At 45.3% G+C, this 19,268-nt stretch overlaps 2 protein-coding genes across 2 annotated transcripts; one reads left to right on the top strand and one right to left on the bottom strand.

Annotated features, from left to right (window-relative positions):
* Positions 1 to 1,130: 1,130 nt before the first annotated feature.
* Positions 1,131 to 3,999, top strand: N7458_001007 (transcription factor domain-containing protein; the record flags this gene model as incomplete). Its single annotated transcript, XM_056904401.1, has 9 exons — positions 1,131 to 1,183; positions 1,246 to 1,288; positions 1,350 to 1,432; positions 1,502 to 2,326; positions 2,392 to 2,724; positions 2,777 to 2,969; positions 3,113 to 3,276; positions 3,335 to 3,547; positions 3,732 to 3,999. 9 exons carry the CDS (start codon positions 1,131 to 1,133, stop codon positions 3,997 to 3,999), a joined length of 2,175 nt encoding a protein of 724 aa, XP_056772168.1.
* Positions 4,000 to 15,923: 11,924 nt separating this feature from the next.
* On the bottom strand, positions 15,924 to 18,216 carry N7458_001006 (fungal specific transcription factor domain-containing protein; the record flags this gene model as incomplete). The annotated part of the gene is made up of 4 exons (XM_056904400.1): positions 15,924 to 17,291; positions 17,390 to 17,686; positions 17,765 to 17,890; positions 17,950 to 18,216. The coding sequence occupies 4 exons, from the start codon at positions 18,214 to 18,216 to the stop codon at positions 15,924 to 15,926; spliced, it is 2,058 nt and encodes a 685-aa protein (XP_056772167.1).
* Between the last annotated feature and the right edge of the window lie 1,052 nt (positions 18,217 to 19,268).

Here is a 19,268-nt window from a genome sequence, read left to right as displayed (position 1 = left end):
GGTTTGTATTCATAGCTAAATACAAAGGAAGTTGGAAGTTCACCCACCTAGAGGTACGAGTAGTAATGATATGATTCATAATACTATCACTGTTACGAGGCTGTCTAAATTAATACGAGGTAGATTGGCATATAGTACAAAATTGTAGCGAGGATAGCGCGAGGATGCAACGAATAGCTTATTGGCCTTCATGGCCGGAGGGGCAGGTAGGTAGTGGACATATTCTGAGACGCCGCGGGAATCGACCGATCCTGAGGAAGGCGGGAGAGGAGCGGTGACTGAGGGTAAGTCACAGACTTTTGGGTGCGACTGTATTGAGTGATCCACTTCCCTTTGTGTTTTGTATAGTAATTTGGTATCCTTGGCATTACGGTTGTCGTCATGTATCTGAGCCATCTCTGCGGTATTCAACCTGCTCCATAACATCTCGTTCTTTCTTCAATCAACCATACTTATTCATCTGATGCTGGTTCCGCTTGATCTCACTAGCCGATATGCATACTGGTCTATATTGTATCATCTTACAATAACATAATTTTATGAAGGTACCAGAAATGTATTCGGTGGTATATTATACAGCAGCGTTATATAACATGTGTATTAATTAAAGGACTTTTTAAATTATTATATTATTTGTTTAAGTTTAACAGTTCACAATAACTAGCCAAAATTTCTGTTTTGATTTGTGATTAATTTTTGTGAGGTTCCATATGAAATAGGTAAGAAGAAATCAGACTTGACCTCAGAGTGATTGGTTTAGTTAACTAGTCAAATTCACGTGAATGCTGACTCAGAGACCAAGCCCTTAGGATGAATGAAATTGAAACGAAAAAAAAAGTGAAATTTCAAGACTCGTAATGAACTGGCAAATGTTGTAATTAATACATCATTGCTTTATAATACATCATCATGTAAGCTTCATATGTCAGAGATTCAGGTATGTTGGGCAGGTGTGAGATCTAACCGCGTGTGAGAGGTCTAACCGCTTTCAAGGGCAAACCCTGTGTAATGTGGGGTGATTAGGAGGTCAAAGCTCCCCCGCTTTTTCCTTGGCCACATGACCTCGCAGTGGACAGGAGCTCTCGACTCATCTCCGTGAGCGAGTCTCTGGACAACTGATTTCCGAAACCATGTCGGCAGGACGAATCGAGTACTATGGAATTTCCGGTCGAGTGAGAAAGAAGTAGGTATTGCATTCGTTTGATCCACCCTAGGTTACTCTACTAACTATTATGACTTTCCTAGTGCGACTACTGCCTGCGATAGGTGTCGCCAGAGAAAGGTAAAGGTAAGGAACCTCATGATTGGTAGATTTTTCCGAACTCTGACACTGACTGAGCCGCGATAAGTGTGATGGCAACGAGCCGCAATGCTGGAACTGCGAGATCCACGGTTTTGAATGTACCTTTCGATCGGATGCAGACAAACGCAAGTATGTGCCATATCTACCTATCTCCGTAGTTAGATACTGTGGAGCTAAGCCCAACCTCTTGGATCACAGACGACCTAGGCCGATCGTGTCACGTATACAAGCCCTCGAGCAGCTTCTGCTGGATAATAACATTCCTATCCCCTCAACTGCTCCAACCACGGGAGAGCAATCGATTGGACTCCAGGAGTATTTGGCACCAAATGAGCCAATTAGTGGATTGCATGGGCAACCGGTTTCAAGAGGCTCGCCAATCATGGAAGGAGAGCCTATCATTCATTCAATTCCGGCGCCTCCAGCGGATCTGTTCATCTCAGAGCCAGAGTCACATGTTCCGTGCATGGGGGACGAGGCCGCGATTTCATTGATATGGAATGTCGAGGCTAGAGCCCCAGCTGACGTATTCGATTGTCAATTTCCTGAGAGTAGGACAGTCACAGCGACAGCTGATGATCAACAATATCTATCTGCTAATCGTCACGAAAACGAAGATGCATCCAGCAATCTTCATACGGAGCGCGATCTGGCCACCGAGAATGACCTGGATTCACTGGTGATACGGGTTGGATCTCTCCGGGTTGCGGAGGATGGGGAAATGCGCTTCTTTGGAGCCACATCTAATCTCCATTTACTACAGCAACGCGCTTTCGATCCCCTGTACTATCATCACACGATACGCGAGAATACTCAGACCATCCTCGAGAAGGCTGGAGTGGGACAGGAGGTTCCAAGGGAGCTAGAAGACCATCTCATCAAGTTGTATCTCTCCTGGGAAGACCCAGCTACCCACGTTGTCGATGGACAGCGATTCCTCGAGGCCCGAAATCAAGTCCTAGACCATCCATCCAATGTGGAGCGCTTGCCCTCCTATTACTCTGAAGTGCTGGTCAACGCAATGTCGGTGGACCTCCATTATCTGCACTTGGACTTCATGAATATCACTAACATGTAGCATTGGAAAGGTGTGCCATCGGTGCAGCGTTTACAACTCGTGTTGTTCCCGAGCTCCCTATGCCGATGGCTGAATTCTTTAGCTCTCGCGCCAAAGCTTTGTTGGAAGTCGAGATGGATAGCCCACGTGTTGCTACTGTACAGGCACTAGTCGTGTTGAGCGCACACGAGGCAGCATTCACCCGGGATGCTAGAGGATGGTTGTACAGTGGGATGGCGATGAGGCTGGCCGTCGATCTCGGCCTCCATATGAACGCGGAGATATTCGTAACTACCGGCGTAATGAGCAGAAACGAGGCTGATATACGACGAACAACTTACTTTGGGGTATATATGCTGGATATGTGCGTCTCAGTTCCTAGTGATACAGAACTCTTGTATGCTGACTTGCCACAGATATTGGAGTTACTACATGGGACGTCCCCCAATGATGAATGCGGTGAATGCGACCATCCAGATGCCTCAAACAGAGGATGATATGAATTCCCATAGAATATGGCAGCCATATACGGAAGAACGAGAGATAGGTATTGAGTCAGGGCCATCCTGGAGATCTACCGATCCAATATGGACTCAATGCAAATATACCGTAAGTGTATAGGTGGTTATAGTCTATCTATCCTGAGCTCAAGCTGTCATTATAGATATCTCTGTGCAGAATCATGGAGTCATTGCGAGAAGCACTGTAAGGCTACGTTGCACCAGTGACCCTATGTTGTGCTGGACTAACAGTCAACGAGATATACACCCATCCCCGTTCCCACGAACACTTTAATCCTTCGCGTTATGGAATGCACCGAACATCTTGTTAGATGGTTCAACGAGTTACCACCTACCCTTCAAGTTGACCCCGACGATTCGAACGAAATATATTTGCCGCATATCATACAACTCAAGTACAGTCTCCTTCTGATTACTGATTACGATTAGAAATGCTCCACTAACATCAAGCAGCATGCAATATCACGAGATCCTAATCTTTGCCAATCACCCTTTTGTCACTAACAGCGCAGTCAATGCCCTTCATACGCGCGACATGGACCATATTTGCAGAACATCGGCATCAGCCATCGCTAAGCTGCTAATGCTGTATGAGCGACAGTGGACTCTCGTCCGTATTAACATCCAAGCCGTAAAGATCGTTTTCTCTGCCACGTTGGTTCATTTGTATGCCTTATGTGACAATACCGTGACGATTGACGCCGCAGACCATGCCTTGAAGGACCTAAAAGTCTGTTGTCATGCCTTGTGTCAGTTCTCGCGTAGTTTTCATAACGGTATGCACCATGAATGAGCAGCGCAACTTTATTGTTTTATTTATTTCTCTCTGTTTGACTATTAACTAACTTAGCTCTGTCACGACAGCATTACGCGCTCTGGAGTTTATCCTCCTGGCAAAGGAAGATATGAAAAAGAACGAAACATCCTCGCAGCTGCAAAGCTCGATTTTTGGCAATCATGAGGTGGAGCGCAAGTGGTATATGTTGGAAGTGGCATTAGAGGAGGTTAAGGAGACGTTAAACAAGAGACGGGCTGAAATTAAACATGTTTCATGGATGGAGGAATGGTCTGTGCTGAGTTCATCTTTAGAGGGTGATCCTTTTGGGTATATTATATGAAAATAGCCCTCAATACAAATTCTTGGTGCCTCTATAGCGTATAAACGCTTTTAATTATACCTCGGATATACAGCACCACCAAGAGATGCTGAGGCAGATATCCGAAAAGATGTCCAACTGGTTGATCGTGATCGAACCGCCTAACCATTATTTGGTCGTCATCCCTCCACACTGACCGGTGGAAACCAGCATACTTCATGCCTGTAAAACCTTGTTTCTGAAAATAAGGTCAATGACCACTCATCCGTAACTCTAACCAAGCCAGTTATAGGCCTATTCCACCAGTTCACTGGCTCCTAACAGCCCTCCTTTGTAGGAATAGCTCGCTTTACAGCTAAAGTATTCTATATTACAGCGACTCACAAGGGAATAGCGGATATTGCCCAAAAGACTATACTACAATCCCACTTGAACTATAAAGATGCGACGGCCGTGGTTATAGGCTTTTCAGGCACACCAGGCACAATAGTCCTTTTAATTGTATCACCCGCACCATGTTGAATTTGGTTATAGTGAGGCCAGACAAACAGGGGATCTGCATCGCCAGGCAGCGGAATTGGGAGGCAATGTTACGGTCTTGGGTTACCATCCGCAACCCGCTCATGAATTTCATGAATTGAGGAAGGCTTTTGGCATCAAGGCAGGATTTTACAAGTTTATTTTCCCTTACACTGGGACCATAATGTCATCTGAGACCATTTATAATCAGATACTGAAGGAATGGGCAATGTTGCCGAGACGGGTATTGTCTACGATCGTAAAGATAATCTACTAGTCAGGGTAGAAGACTGCTGATCGGGTAAAGATTGCACAAGGGGACCTAGGGTAGGTCTTCTTTGGAACAGAGATTGATTCTTGAGGAAGGAAACTAGGTACGGCGGATAGGTGTGATCGCTTTATGTTCGGGTCTGCCATACATTGATATTATTTCCTGACACTTCCGGTCACATTTTGTCCCATTCAGTGGCTATCTTCCACGTTGGCTCTGTGAAGGAAATCCTTCACAGCGATAGACCATTCCTACGAGATGCCTGTGCGAGCGTGATCTGGTCTCAGATGATAAAGATACGTTCAGAGTTACCAGGGTTCAGTCCCCACCGGACTGAGACGATACAACTTTACGACTAGGTAGCTATCACCTACCCAAGTACCCAGTTGGCTTCCATATGAGGTGAGACTCAAGGCGCCGAAGGTAGCATTGTGCTGGTTGCGTCCCCTCAGTGCTCACCACACACGATCCGCTCAGCGTGCCTCCACCAATCCCATTTCCAGGTGGCTCATCAGGGCTCTAAACCATGAGCTAGACGTCAAATTTGGGCCCAAAAACATCTGTGTGAACACTATTTCTCCTGGGTAATATCTTAATTCCTATATTTTCTTCTTAGATTGCGATTCACTTGTCGAGGCCCATATTATGTACTGTTGTGGGGGATCCAGTGACATTACTTAGCTTAGTCGTTTCGGTTTTGCGATCTGTTTGTCCGGGTTGTTTTGGTGGATTTCAGCGGATATCGTATGCTTTTGATCGGGGAAGTGAAGATATACCTACAACACACGGCAGAAGTGTGGGACGCATTCTGAATGGAGCTTTTCTTCTCGTTTTTCTACCTTTTCTCATAGATCATGACGATCCTTCAATTCTTTTACTGAAGCAGCTAGATCTACTGTTGGTAAGGTGTTAACCGACTGTGCGATTCCATCCTCTTGTTGCCTCTCTTATGGCAGCTTCGCTGTTGGGGGTTTGTTCTGCCTCTGCCTACAACTCTGTCTCTTGCTCTCTCTTTCTCTCTCGTGCTTCAACCTGACCAGGCTGCCCTGAGCTTACCCATGTCAGTAGATATATATATATACTGCAATTATCGACGGAGCTGTGGAACGGCTCCCATCTCTCGCAGCTCTCATGAAAGAGTATCTATCACTTGAGCGTATAGGCAACCGGGCAGGTACCAAAGGCGCAATTGCAAATGACTTGAGCGATGGGTTCTTGTATATAATGGGAACCACTATAATTAGAGAATATCTACTGTATGTAGTAATCTACCTGCGACACAGCCAAGTTACTATGGAGGATTTCAATCAACCAAGAACACTTGTTAGTAAGGCTCTATTTATGATGGAGTCGTTTTTGATATGCTCCTTCATCTTGACGTCTATTCCAATGATATGCAATAATGGTATCAACAGCAGTCTCGGTTAGTTCCAAACTATCAGCATAAGCAAGGAATAAGTCCTTCCCGTCTTGCTATGTTTTTGGTGGTTTACCTTGCGTCCAGCAAAGTTTGGGGTCGCCCGCCGCGGCGACCATGCTGACCATGCTGACCACGCTGACTATATTGCTACGATGACTGCATCCTGGAGCAGATAGATATTGCAAACTAGCAGATAAGTACCTGACAGCTTACCAGTCTTATATAAATATGTATATAATCATGAGTAAGCGTCTGACACCACGGGTCCTGAATCCCGTGTGACCGCTTGCCAGTCTCCCGACCAGGTTCAAACCGAGGTGATGCCCCTCAGTGTCGAATTTAACTTTTGATATTACAGGCCAATTACCTGAAAGGTTGCAAAAACGCAAATAAACTGTCGTAATATTCACCGACGGCAGTGGAATTCACCTCCCAGTAGGCGCATCGGCTGACCCAACAGGAGAAGATCACTTCGGCAGCACCTGGCAGTCAACGGTATAACCTGTCGAGCTCACCCGCATCGAAATGGCCTTGGTCAAATTATGGAGGATGTGCCTAGGTACATCAACAGCAGAGGACAACGCACGGCGAAGATCGTGATATTCGCCGACAGCCAGGCTGCTAACCAGGTAGTACAACATCCAAAGCGACCGGCTGGCCAGTTCGTGGTGAAAGCCCCCTACGACAACGTTCTGGTCACCAGGTCTGTGTAGCAAATACCCGCATCCACACGACCCTGTTGTTTATGGTTCGATGAGTCCCCACACACTTGGGCGACCCTGGAAAGGAATCTGCCGATAAAGAAAACAAATCTCCAGCCCTGTAGGGCGCAGGTAGCATCGCAGATCAACATACCTCATAGTTACTCTGCTACCATCCGCGATGCTGGAACAGAGCTGATTCAGCTGGGTTGCTGGGTAACCGCCAAGCGCTGGGTGTGGCGGCGAAGCGAATTCAGGAAGGATGATCAGGAGAGTCTGAGAGGGACACGACCAGACGGCCCAACTAGCGGCTGGTCCGGGTGCCTTACAATAAGGATTTGCGGCTGTTTAAGAATCTACTAATCCCGTATACCTCTATTATGACCCAGATGTGGTCAATACGAGTTGGTCTCATGCACTGTTTGTTCAAATTCAAAAAGGTTGATTCAGAGGAGCGTAGCTGCAGGAGCGGATCTCCAACATCATTGTACGTTTCGCCGCAGCGTCCACTATAGGATGATCGTCGAAAAACCTTGCTAAACAAGATCAGGACAGGTACCAATCGATGGTGCCTCCACCTCCTTCCCTCCTCGTGACAAGCTACATTGCCGAGCTCATATTATAAGCAGGCCATCTCGGTCGCGTCTGACCTGGTTCCACCTCGACAACTATTAGTGGTCAATATTCTGTGTATTGATTAAAACACCAAAACCGTGGCTATCGAGAAACAAGGACAAACTATAAGAAAAACATGCCTATCGGCCACGAAACACCCCCAATTGAGAACGGGGGACACGATATTGATGCAAAGCAAATGAGTATAAGGAGACAATGCAGATGAAATGAGCTCGAGGGAGAGGTGAGAGGAATTGATAGATCTGGGGCGGTTTTGAGGGTTCTACTAGCGTTCTTGGATAGCTTCCAGTTTGGCACTACGCCGGTTTGCTTTACATTGACTATTCTTGTGTGAGATTTCTGGCCTCTGGACAGTTAACGTCGAGCGGGAGAAGCACATGCATGGCCTGTTATCCAACTAATTAGGCTACCCAGGTTGATAGATTTATCATCATCATCATCGGGGAATTTATAAAATTTATAACCTTGTATCGCCGCGTTCAGTAACGTTGTCTTTGATATGTGATTACAGTGTAGTCACAGCTACTTCAACAAGCTCCAGTGATGCAGCCTTCCCTTCGTTGATAGAAATATCACGGCCACCTACCCGCAGGGGGAACCTTTCCCTCACCTTTGCCTTTGCGAATATCATATCGGCCCTTTCGAGCGAAAGACCAATCATCTCGGGACAAAAGAAGTAGACGTAAACAAATTGGTGATGAAAAGGGGTCGGTCTCGAGCAGTAAAAGGCGAACTAGTAAACTTCGCATTTACTTTGTATTTTGGGGTGACCCGCTCGACCCGTTCGGTGGTGATTTACGTTAACGTTAACGTAGTTCCCGCCCAAGTCGTCCACCTGCTCGAGCCGTACACCCTGAACACCAGAGTAATTTCGACATTTTAGATAGTGATATTTCAACCCACAAGGATTTCTATAAGTTGATACGATATTCAAATTTCAAATATATCACATTAAGCATAATTATTTAGTCAAAAATTATTTTTGAGGCTATATAATATTAATATCTAAACATATATCACCTTGTCGGCCTGTACTTTTTGTAATGCATGTAAATAAATATTTAGTCCATTTAATGATGAATCTATACGAATTCATACGTTACCAGAAACTATCTTACAATGAACTAAGTAACATTATGTTCTTGTTGTTGATATATAGCCACTTCAAATACTGCATTTATTATAGTGTTTGGGTGTATCAGTGCCTTTCTGCCCACCCACCGCTTTCGCTTGTGGGTGCGCCCGCAATCCCCGTCACTTTTTTACCAGTGATCTACTACTAGCCAATTCAACCACCCAATATGCCTAAATATCTCGATTTTGATGAATCTCGCATGGCTGAAGCCTGCAAAGCGGTATTATCCCAAAAGAAGCCAAAAATCGCGAAGATTGCGCGTGAATTCGGTGTATCTCGCACTACCTTGAGCGACCGCGTCAAAAAAGCCAAATCGCCCATTACACCTACCAAATCGCTAAAAAATCTCCTGGAGCCATACCAGGAGAAAGCCCTGATCAATTGGATAGTCCAAATGCATAATTGGAACCTCCCACCAACCGCAGCGATAGTAAGCGCGTGGGCAAATCGCGCCCTAGCGCGAGCAGGCCAACCAGATAGGCAGGTCGGTAAAAATTGGCCGTCTGCCTTTATGAAGCGTCTACCAAAGGATCTTGGTCTGGGCCCAGTGAAGCAAAAGACCAAGGAATTGAAGCGAATCCAAGCTGAAGATGCAGGGCTTCTTCAGCACTGGTACGACCAGCTTGCATCTCTCCTCCATGACGTCCCTGCTCGGCTAGTATACAACTTCGATGAATGTGGCTTTCAACCTGGTCAAGGGCGATCGAGAAATGTTATCGGGTCTAAATCATCTTGCCCTGATCTCGCAGAATCCGAAAGAGGAGAAAATATTACTGCTGTTGAGTGTATTGCTGCGGATGGCTGGCAGATGGATCCGCTCTTTATTTTCAAAGGAACTGGGAAAAATGCCATGGAGGCCTGGTTCTACGGCAGCGAAAATCTATCACCTGACACGATGACGGCTATTTCTCCAAATGGCTGGATTTCTGATGAATTAGCCCTGTCTTGGCTATTTTATTTTATTCATTTGACGTCTCATCGCGTGAAGAAGGGCGAAAAGCGCTATCTTATATTCGATGGCCATGGTGCGCATCTTACCCTCGAATTTCTTGAAACTTGCGAGGATAATGCGATAATCCCTTTTGCATTTCTACCACATTCAACGCATCTTTGCCAGCCACTTGACGGAAAGCCCTTTCTGAATTATAAGCAGCAATTTCGGTTGATGAATAATGAGCTAGCTTTCTGGGGTGGTAAGCCGTATGGGAAATCGGATTTCCTCGCGATTATCGGGCCAATTCGCAAAAAGGCCTTTACGCAGCGAATTATCCGCGAATCCTTTAGAGATCGTGGTATCTATCCAGTTGATGGTAGTAAGATTGTTGAGAATCTTGCGAATCAACTAGAGATTCCTGATCTATATGCACCAGAGCTTCGCTCATGGGGCTCGCATACACCATCACCACCACCAAATCTCTTGTCTTCTAGTGTTGAAAATAGCCCTCCAAAATCAATTGAGGCGCTAGAGAAGGACCAGGCGAAGATAATAAAGGAGCTTAGTGCCCTATCAGATAGGGCGCAGCGAAATCTTACCAAGATTTTCGCACACCAGCGGGAGAAGCAGGAGGAACTAGCAATGACGCAGGATACAATTCGGCGAATCAGGGCCGCGCAAGTTCCAGTAAATCGCAAATACACCAAGCGGCAGGTTAAACTACTCAGTAGCACTGGTATATTAACCACACGCGATGCCAATCGGTCAATTGCGATCAGGAAGGAAGAAGAATTAGCGAAGGAGGAGAGGAAGCTGGCTAGGCAGTTCAAAAAGATATATGGCTACGAACCCACACAGAGGTCAGAGGATAGTATTCAACGGGCAATTGTACGCGAGAGAGTGGCTAGAGAGGCAGGAGAGCTATTTTTTATTGATAATTAGCTAGTTTATTAGTAAATTTGACGATTTCTTAAAAAAGTGACGGGGATTGCGGAATGACGGGGATTGCGGGCGCACCCACAAGCGAAAGCGGTGGGTGGGCAGAAAGGCACTGATACGGCTCGACCGCGTGTACGACTCGGGCGGGAACTACGTTATGTGAGCATCATGACTAATCTTGGCGGATATATAGTATATCCTGCCTCCGGGTATCCACCTTCCTGCTGCGTTCCAGCAGTCCTCTGGTGTCATCCTCGCCAAGGAAAGTATAATAATTCCTGACCCTTGTCCTCGCCCCCATGGAGAAGCGGGTCCAAGTAGGGGCAGTGGTACACAAGAAATCCCAGGAAAATTTTTTCAAAGGATGGCTCGGAATTGCAATTTCCGCTGGCCTAAACCCTAAACCCGATAATGACGTCTAGACCCACCTACTCTTGAACATATTGGGACCAACGAGGCGAGTCCACGAGATGCCCGAATACGGACAGGGTCATGGTCTTATTACTGAACGAATATGGGCCAAGTTTTTGTGTTCACGCATCCCGAATCAATTAGGTATGCTAATAAGTATCATAGGGCTTTTGTACTAGATTGTACTTACAAAACCAATCAATGCCTCTATTACATATTGTTGGCATATCACCTTCGAGTTCGAAATTTAGCATTGTGCAATATTTAGGCTTTGAAGGCTTTTTTCTCATTTTCAAATCCCATGCCTTTTAAACCAGTTCTTTGTCCTCGCCGTGATCTAGCTCTGTTAGGTGCAATTAAGGCTCACTATTATAGATACTAACATTTGTTTTGCACATGGCATATTAATAAAAATGCAACATTTAACGTAATTCCCGCCTGTCCCGATCACCCAGAACACCATAGTAAATACAAGATTTCATTACTTCATATCGCAACACTTAGGGCTAATTATATAGTCTTAGAGTATCTTAATATCAAACATATCATACTAGGTGTGTTTATTAGCTCAGAAAATATTTTAGGAGACAACAATATAGATATATATATTTACCTTGATAGTTCGCAGGGTATTTTTGGTAATGCAGGTAAATAACAGATTCTGAATATGCCATTTATACCAAAGTATTTTTAACATAAATTAATTCAAGCTTACAAGAAATCAAGGAAAAATATCTTGTTATTGTTGATATATTAGCACCTGAAAAATCACTTTTACTATGGTGTTCTGGGTGATCGGGACGGGCGGGTGATTGAGTCGGGCGGGAATTACGTTAATAAAAAGCAGCACTTTTCTACCAACACATATGAAGAATTCCTACAATCGTGGAGTCAGCTGATTTATTCCACTACAGAGGATATTTATAATTCTAGGCTTTTAAAATTTGAGAAGTAATACCAATCCTCCCCTCTCTACGGTATATTCAGGATAAGTGGCTAATTTATAAAGAGAGTCTATAGTTGCGCAGACATAGCAATTCCTACTTCTAGCTAATTCTGCAACATTGCGAGTTGAAGGATCACGTGCCCTTTTGAAAAAGCACAGGAATTTCGACAGGGATAGACTACTTGTATTTGAATGGATTTCACAAGCTTTGCAAGCCCAATATACTACACTTGCATATGATTTTGCAAGGGATCAAATCAAATGGCTAGTATTGCTATCAAGTCAACTTTGTACTAAGATATCACTAGGATCTCTCGATATTCGATCCGACGAATCAGTGAGCAACTTACGAAGCCAAATGAGCTACAAAATAAGATTCTTTGCCTCCCTATATAAATAAATTCACAAGAACTATAGGTCTACCATGCGAATATTAGATTTCTACTTTACCAGAGGGTAATGTAGCTTCCATTGACAGATATCCACCCATTCTGGCGAATTGGGCTTAGTGAGGGCGAATCTGAGTATCTCCGACTCTTGGAGCCCCTGATTCCTTTGCCAAAGCCTAAGAAGCGCAAGCGGGCTAAGGCAGAGCACAATAATGAGGGAAACCTATACAGAAGAGGAAAAAAGCTCTGTCAAAATGTACAGTATATGGGACAGTTGGGCATACACGGAGATCAAGTACTACGTAAATAAATAATTGTCGAGACATGGAGCGGTAACTTACCACACAGACAGGGGTCATACTGACTAACCTACTTTCCTTTGTGTTTTGTATCGTAATTTGGTATCCTTGGCATCACGGTTGTCGTAACACTGTGTATCATCGCCATCTACAGTATGGGTATTTCAACCTGCCCTAGGACATTCGTTCTTTCTTCAACCAATCAACCTCTTGGATCCAAGATTGGTTCCGCTTGAGCCTACCCTCTATCTCATTCCCCTATCGAGTACTAGCCTGTACTGTCTCAGCGTGCTCCGATAATAATACAATCGTGTGATAATTTTGATTATCTAATTATTAATGTTAGTTAACTAACTAACTAATGTACAGATGAATAAGATAGATGATTGAGTCAAGATAGAAGATGCGCTGGGTAGGTTGAAGTGCCCACTGAATGTTTTTGGTACTTGTGGTTACGAGAGCTAAGTTACGAGGAATACCAAGTTACTATACAAAACATAACGAAATGTGGGTCAATCTGTAATCCTCCTGTCCCGGTAGTAAGTTACTGGTCCAATTCCCTGACATAAATATATTTCAATCACTAGTTGAAAGTCAGCTTTCAATACTCCGCTAGTAGATTCGAAATACTCTCGAGATTGCAGAAACTCAACATTTACAAAATAAATGCGGCTGTTGAGATATGAAGTTGTAATTTATCGCCTTTAATATGGTGTTTTAGGATGGCCGCGCTGGTAGTGAATTATGTTAAGTAGGGATGGATGTCCCTAAGTTAAGAAACCTGGGTTGTCAGTAATTCCCATTTTTAACGTCGGGTTCTTAGCAAAGCCTGCGGGGAACAAAAAGAAATTTGGAGAAGGCCTCTCCATTGGCCAAAAGTTCGGGCCAAATCCCGGTAATACCATAGTTTTAGTGTCCTTTTACTATGTCTTAATAGGTAATCCCCGAAATATTACGGTATTTTTGGGCAAGACTTCCGTTTCATTCGCGAGGTCTAGAGGCCGGAAGTGGCTGTGGATTTTCGATCCCAGGGTGGGAGTCTATGGGGCTTTCCCGTATATCTAATTTATGAAAGGCAAGTTAGTTAGCTAATCGTGATTAGGCCATCCTAAGATTTTCCTAACTTCATCTACACGCCCCGTCCAGCTTCGTCCAGCTCTAAAAGCCCTACGACCAGCAAAGCAATACATGGCCCGTTCACTTTTAAAATACCCTCCCGCTATGTATATAGGATAAGATTGCCTTTTCCGTGTGCACACCTCGGAATCTCACGTGGCATGGGAGGGTAGAGAGGCTAATATCTTCTGCAGATTAGACCTACCCCACGGAAATGCTATGAGCGCTCGATTCTCTTCATCGCATAAAATGGTAAGGCTACCGAATCCGCGCTTATTCCATTTTGGAATTTACTGACAGTCTCATAGCCAGGAGTACCATCGACGGGACTCGTGGGCCGTCAGCCGGGTGGACTTCACGATACCTTTCTTATAATTACATGGGTAGAACTCGGGGTCGCTATACTTTTCCTGAGTACAAGATGTATTACGTCCTGGAGGCTTCTACGACGAGTCTTCTTGGATCTATATTTCGCTATATTAACATTTGTAGGTTTCAAAGCACCTCGGCATGGCATAATGGCGGTACTAACCTAATAAAGCTGTTTGCAGCTGCAAGCACTATTGTACTAACAGTAGGAGCGCATCGTGGGCTTGGGGAACATATCTCTAGCTTGAACTCTGATGAGATTCGGGATGCAATTCTATTAGCCTGGATTAATCAGTCAATCGCCTTGGTCTCCATCGGCCTTGGAAAACTTACTATCGTTGCTTTCCTAGTCAGGATCCAAGGCTACCCTCAACCACGCAGATCCATCTTTCTGTGGTTCATTGGCTACAGCAATTTGATTATGAATTGCGGGGTTGTGGCCTTGATATTCAACCAATGCTCTCCGCAAGCAAAACTTTGGTATTCGACTCTGCCTGGTTCTTGTCCCAGACGACAATTACTACGTAATCTCGGCTACTTTCAGTGCGGTGGGTCTTCTCCTTAGTTTCTCAAAGTGCTAGGTAGAGTTACCTTTGCTAACTGATTTTTGATTCCTCAGGGTGGTCTGCTCTCTGCGATTTCACCCTCGCATTTTATCCAATATTTATCTTTTCCAGGGTTCAAGCATTCTCAATCATGAAGAAAATAGGTCTTTGTGTCTTGATGGGCTTTGGAGTGATGTAAAAGCAACGTATATGCCCTCTTAACGTACCCACCTACTGACAATGCCTAGTGCGGCGATCTGTGTGGTTGTCAAGGCAACGAAGCTGAAGTATGTTACAAATGTCTCGGATCCACCGTGTAAGTTATTAAATGTGCATCTGTACGAGATTTTTCCAGATTGACAGAGGCTGATCTGGAACCATAGTTGATCTACCGCAGATAATTATCTGGAACGAGGACGTGCCCATTCATCCTTTTATGGAACTCAACCCACTAACAGCAGTTATAGAACCGAGATGTGGATTGTCTTCATTGTCAGTTGCATTCCTCCATCCTGGCCTGTTTTCAAGAAAGGTGCCGCAAAAATCGGAAAGATATTTGGAAAACTTGAACCCAGTATGTTACTGGGTAATCAACACCAACAAGGAACAGCACATGAAACCTCGAAAGTATCAGCTCCTTCTATCGGAGATGAAAATTTAGTAGCTTCTGAACCCGCATAATAATGCACAGTCAAACGTCAACTTTATTTTCAATATCCAGAATATCCTTTGGAATCATTTTGCTCATGGACATACCAACCGGGTTCATCGTTTGTCTCTTACGACGGTCTGTCCTTACATCGACAAACAACTCCTACTACACTCTGGCTGTCATTGTGGAGGTTCGAATCTGCAATCAATTATTTTCGATTTTGGGACGCCAATGTTGAAGAACATGTTTGGACGAAGCATCCATTATCCTTGCCGATACAGTCATCTGCTGCGTTAGCGACCCCATTCTTCTTCTTCCTTTGCCGTTGAATAAGACCATGCAAATGTCTTCGAGGAAGATGATGAGAGCTATAGCCATTCTGGGTGCAGGTGAGATAGCTGTCATAGCCAGTATCATCCGTTTGATACTTATTATGTTGACTGGCCAATCCAAGGACGCAACTCTGGCTTTCATGAGGAATCAATATGCTTGGGTACGGCACTTGAGAAACCCATACCATTGCTCACAGCCACGAATACAGGTTTGCTGACTACGTGGTTTTGAAACAGAAATGCCAAGATTGCAATCGGAGTGATTTGCACCGCCCTCCACCGTGTCCTTCACAAATATTCCAGCGACAGACCAACGGGTCTCAATACAAACTTAGTTCGATGAGAAACCACGTATATCACCGTACTGAGAGGCCGGCAAACTCCCAGTCGTAGAGCTTGCAGCATAGCTTTGAGGGTGCGTCGGTTCCAGCCGAGAATAACTATCGCCATCAAAGTCCGATTCGCCAAATTGGATACAGGGAGAGAACCTCTCCGAAGATGAGGCCCACACATTGGCCGTGTTATCTGGAACAGAGGGGAATTCGGAGGGGACAAGTCCACCTTCCACTGGCGAAGTAGGAGGCTGATGGCCCGTCACCGTATGCATATCTTCTGTGGATACCTCAACCCTGACCAGAGGGTTTTTTGTGTGGCTTGCAGGTTCTGGTTCCCCGTGGGCAAAGTTGAGAGGCATCCAGGGGTCTGAGCTGTCGCCTTCTTTTTGAGGTGTGAGCACTATCATTGAGTCCTTGAATTGCACCGGATCTTTCAATCCCTTCGCTTTCCGGTATTCTTGCATCCGTTCACAGACCATAGTCAATAAGTATCTGGCTTTGATATCTCGATGCGCAATAATATCTTGTAGGGTTGGGTGGTTTGTTTGCAACGGCGGTACATTGGACAATGCCTCGGCGAAGATGAAATCGAAACATAGCCAAAGACGATTTGCCTCGCGTCGCATCGGGTAGGTGAAAACTTCGACTAGTAAGAGGAAAGCAGTGTGATACTGGTGGTAGGCGCCAAAATACCAGGCCCATTGCCTAAGGTCTTCCGCTGATTCAAGCTCCACCGCGGCTTCCAGCGCTTCCGTGCCTTTCGTCAAAACAATTTGACGCAGCCTGTCAGGAATTCTGTAGGTCACCGAGTTGATGTACCTGTGTAGCATTTTCACGTAAAGAAGGCTGGTGAAAAGCTGCATCACCAAGTGAGCCATTCTTTGCATTGGGCCTGGTGTTGCTGTATTAAGATACGGCCCATATTTTGTATTCATGGAGAGACGAAATTCTTCAATCCTGGAAATCGCTTTGGTCAGACTAATCCTTTTGCGGTCGACACGACTGCACAAGACCAGACACTTGCGCTGCATTTCTTGACATTCAAATCGTATAGATGAAAATATCAAATTGTTCCAAACGGGTGATGAATTTGGAGACTGTGGTGGCTTTGACAATGAAACGTCTATAGGGAGCTGTGTCGTATACCCATCGTAAGAAATATATGGTCGAGGGCCCTGAACTTCGCTTGTCTTGAGATCTAGATAGCAAATTTGGTACCACACGAGGCGGCGGGCGTAGCATTCAGTCGGCGAGAAGCCATATTCAGTAGGATCACGATGAAGTCCCATACACTCTGCGATTCGGATCGCCATGCTTGTCAATACTGTATGAGTACGAGAAATCTCGTCCACGCACATTGGCAGCTGAACATGGAGTTTGATGTCAGTATGATTAACTCTTCAGACATTACTAATACAAAGATATGTTGAATGGATAATCGTGGACATATCAGATAAGCTACAAATGCCTGCAGAGTCTCAAATTTAGTGGACTTAAGCAACTGAGCCTTTGCGAGTGATGTCTCCACCCCGACCTTCAGCTGGTTCTTCAAGTCCCCGTGGCGAGGTCGACAAGTTTCTAAGATTTTTGTCTCAGACATGCTTGACACTGCAGAGAAAAGAATGGCACAGACTAGTGCCGAAAGTGACGGTGCAACTCGATACTCATTCTCAACGGCTTCCCAAAGAGTTTCATATCGCTGTGTAAATGAAGGCCTGTAAAGGACTCGTGCCGCCGGGTGGACAGCGTCCCAGTACCTCTTGAGAAGTTTGTCTGCGATATTGCGAGGAGGAATGTATTGTAAAAGAGAATTTTGCGCAAGAGATTAGCCAAAGACGAAGTCGAGCGAAGGGGCCGTAAACGATGGCCCGGGCTTCGAATCCTCGTTGGCTGGGATAGAGGGCACAATCGGGGAAACCGATGGAGAGCTTCGCCTTGAAATCCGCTGGAGAGAGGACATGATCTGGAGCGATAGAGATTAGCAATGTTCAATGGATTCTTCAATACTGTGTCTCATGATACCTCATCTACAATCCTTGGCCGATAATGCCCCCCTATTCTCTCCCCAAGACGCATCCGCCCAATTCTAATGCTCAAGTCTTCAATGTCATCGTCTGCTTCATCTGCATACGCAGCATTATGAACTGCTAGCGGGGTAGGCTCTAGGAAGTCTTCTTGCGCTGAGCTACCGGAACCTTCGCTTTCCTCTTCGGGATGCCTCGAACGCTTACAACGCGGCCCTTTTTTTCGCAGGTTGAAGATTTTCTCGAAAGGTAATGTCGATACCATCCTTTGCTTCTTTCATCTGCATCAACCTCTGGCGAAGCTGGGTCTCGCTAGTTGCGCTGCTGACATAGAGACATTCTTCACCCAAATTTTGACAGCTATTGCACGGATTCTACCTCCTTTATTAGACAAACTGATGTACGGAAGATTATCATAAACTCTAAATACCCCTCGATCACATTTCAGCTTTCTCCTCCGACATTCAAGACATGAGTGAATGATTCTGTTGCGGCGTCGAGCTTTCTCGCGGGGCTTTTGGGCGCCACCATCTGCTGAAGATGGCGTGGCATCGGGCGATACTCTTGGTTGTGGTTGAGTACTGCAAGTATTCGAAGTTTTTGCCCTCATCATGGGGATTCAACAAGGCTTGAGAGGCGACGGTTAGGTTTGGGCCAACTTGGGGCGAGGAGAGGTGTAGGGCAGAAAAGCAAAATTGAGGGGAGCAGCAGCCGTAAGCAGGCTGAACGCTGGGGCGGAACTTGACGCTATTACAGTCAAACCAATGGTCGGCATTAATACAGCTCAATAAATGTGCCTTACGCAACTGTTCAGCCACTTTCAGACTTGATCTGGGACCCTGTGGCTGAGATAACGATTAGAGAAAGGGTTAGCCCCCAAGGATAATCTGATTACCATACAAATAGGCGGGGGATGAGTACACGCTGAAAATCATATCCTGAAGGGTCCTAGCGGTATTTTAATATCCCCTCAGTTCGACAAGTCTTCTCCCAGCCAGCTGCACGTGAATTCGCGTAATGACGAATTATAGTAAGCTAACTGGTTAACGTGATCCACAACCAACAGGATCACCCTAAAGTACAATATTACAAAGGGGGCGGTGGATTCATCAGCATTTATACTATGGTACTTCCGCCCTCCCCCCACCAAATTCTCTACCGCCTGCCTTTATTGTCCATTCACTACTTCACGAGCACACACATTACGTGCTAAAGCGCTATTATCAGGATTACACTACACTTCTCCCCCTTCTTCGCTATTCTCTATCTAGAACTGCCTTATTACATAGCGCAGGTTATTAGCTACGAAGGCTGACA

The sequence above is a fragment of the Penicillium daleae genome, assembly GCF_028827525.1.
Source record: "Penicillium daleae strain IBT 16125 chromosome Unknown utg000001l_segment0_segment0, whole genome shotgun sequence".
Lineage (NCBI taxonomy): Eukaryota > Fungi > Ascomycota > Eurotiomycetes > Eurotiales > Aspergillaceae > Penicillium > Penicillium daleae.
The sequence above is the reverse complement of the archived record's forward strand: the minus strand, read 5'-3'. Positions and strand labels throughout refer to the sequence as shown.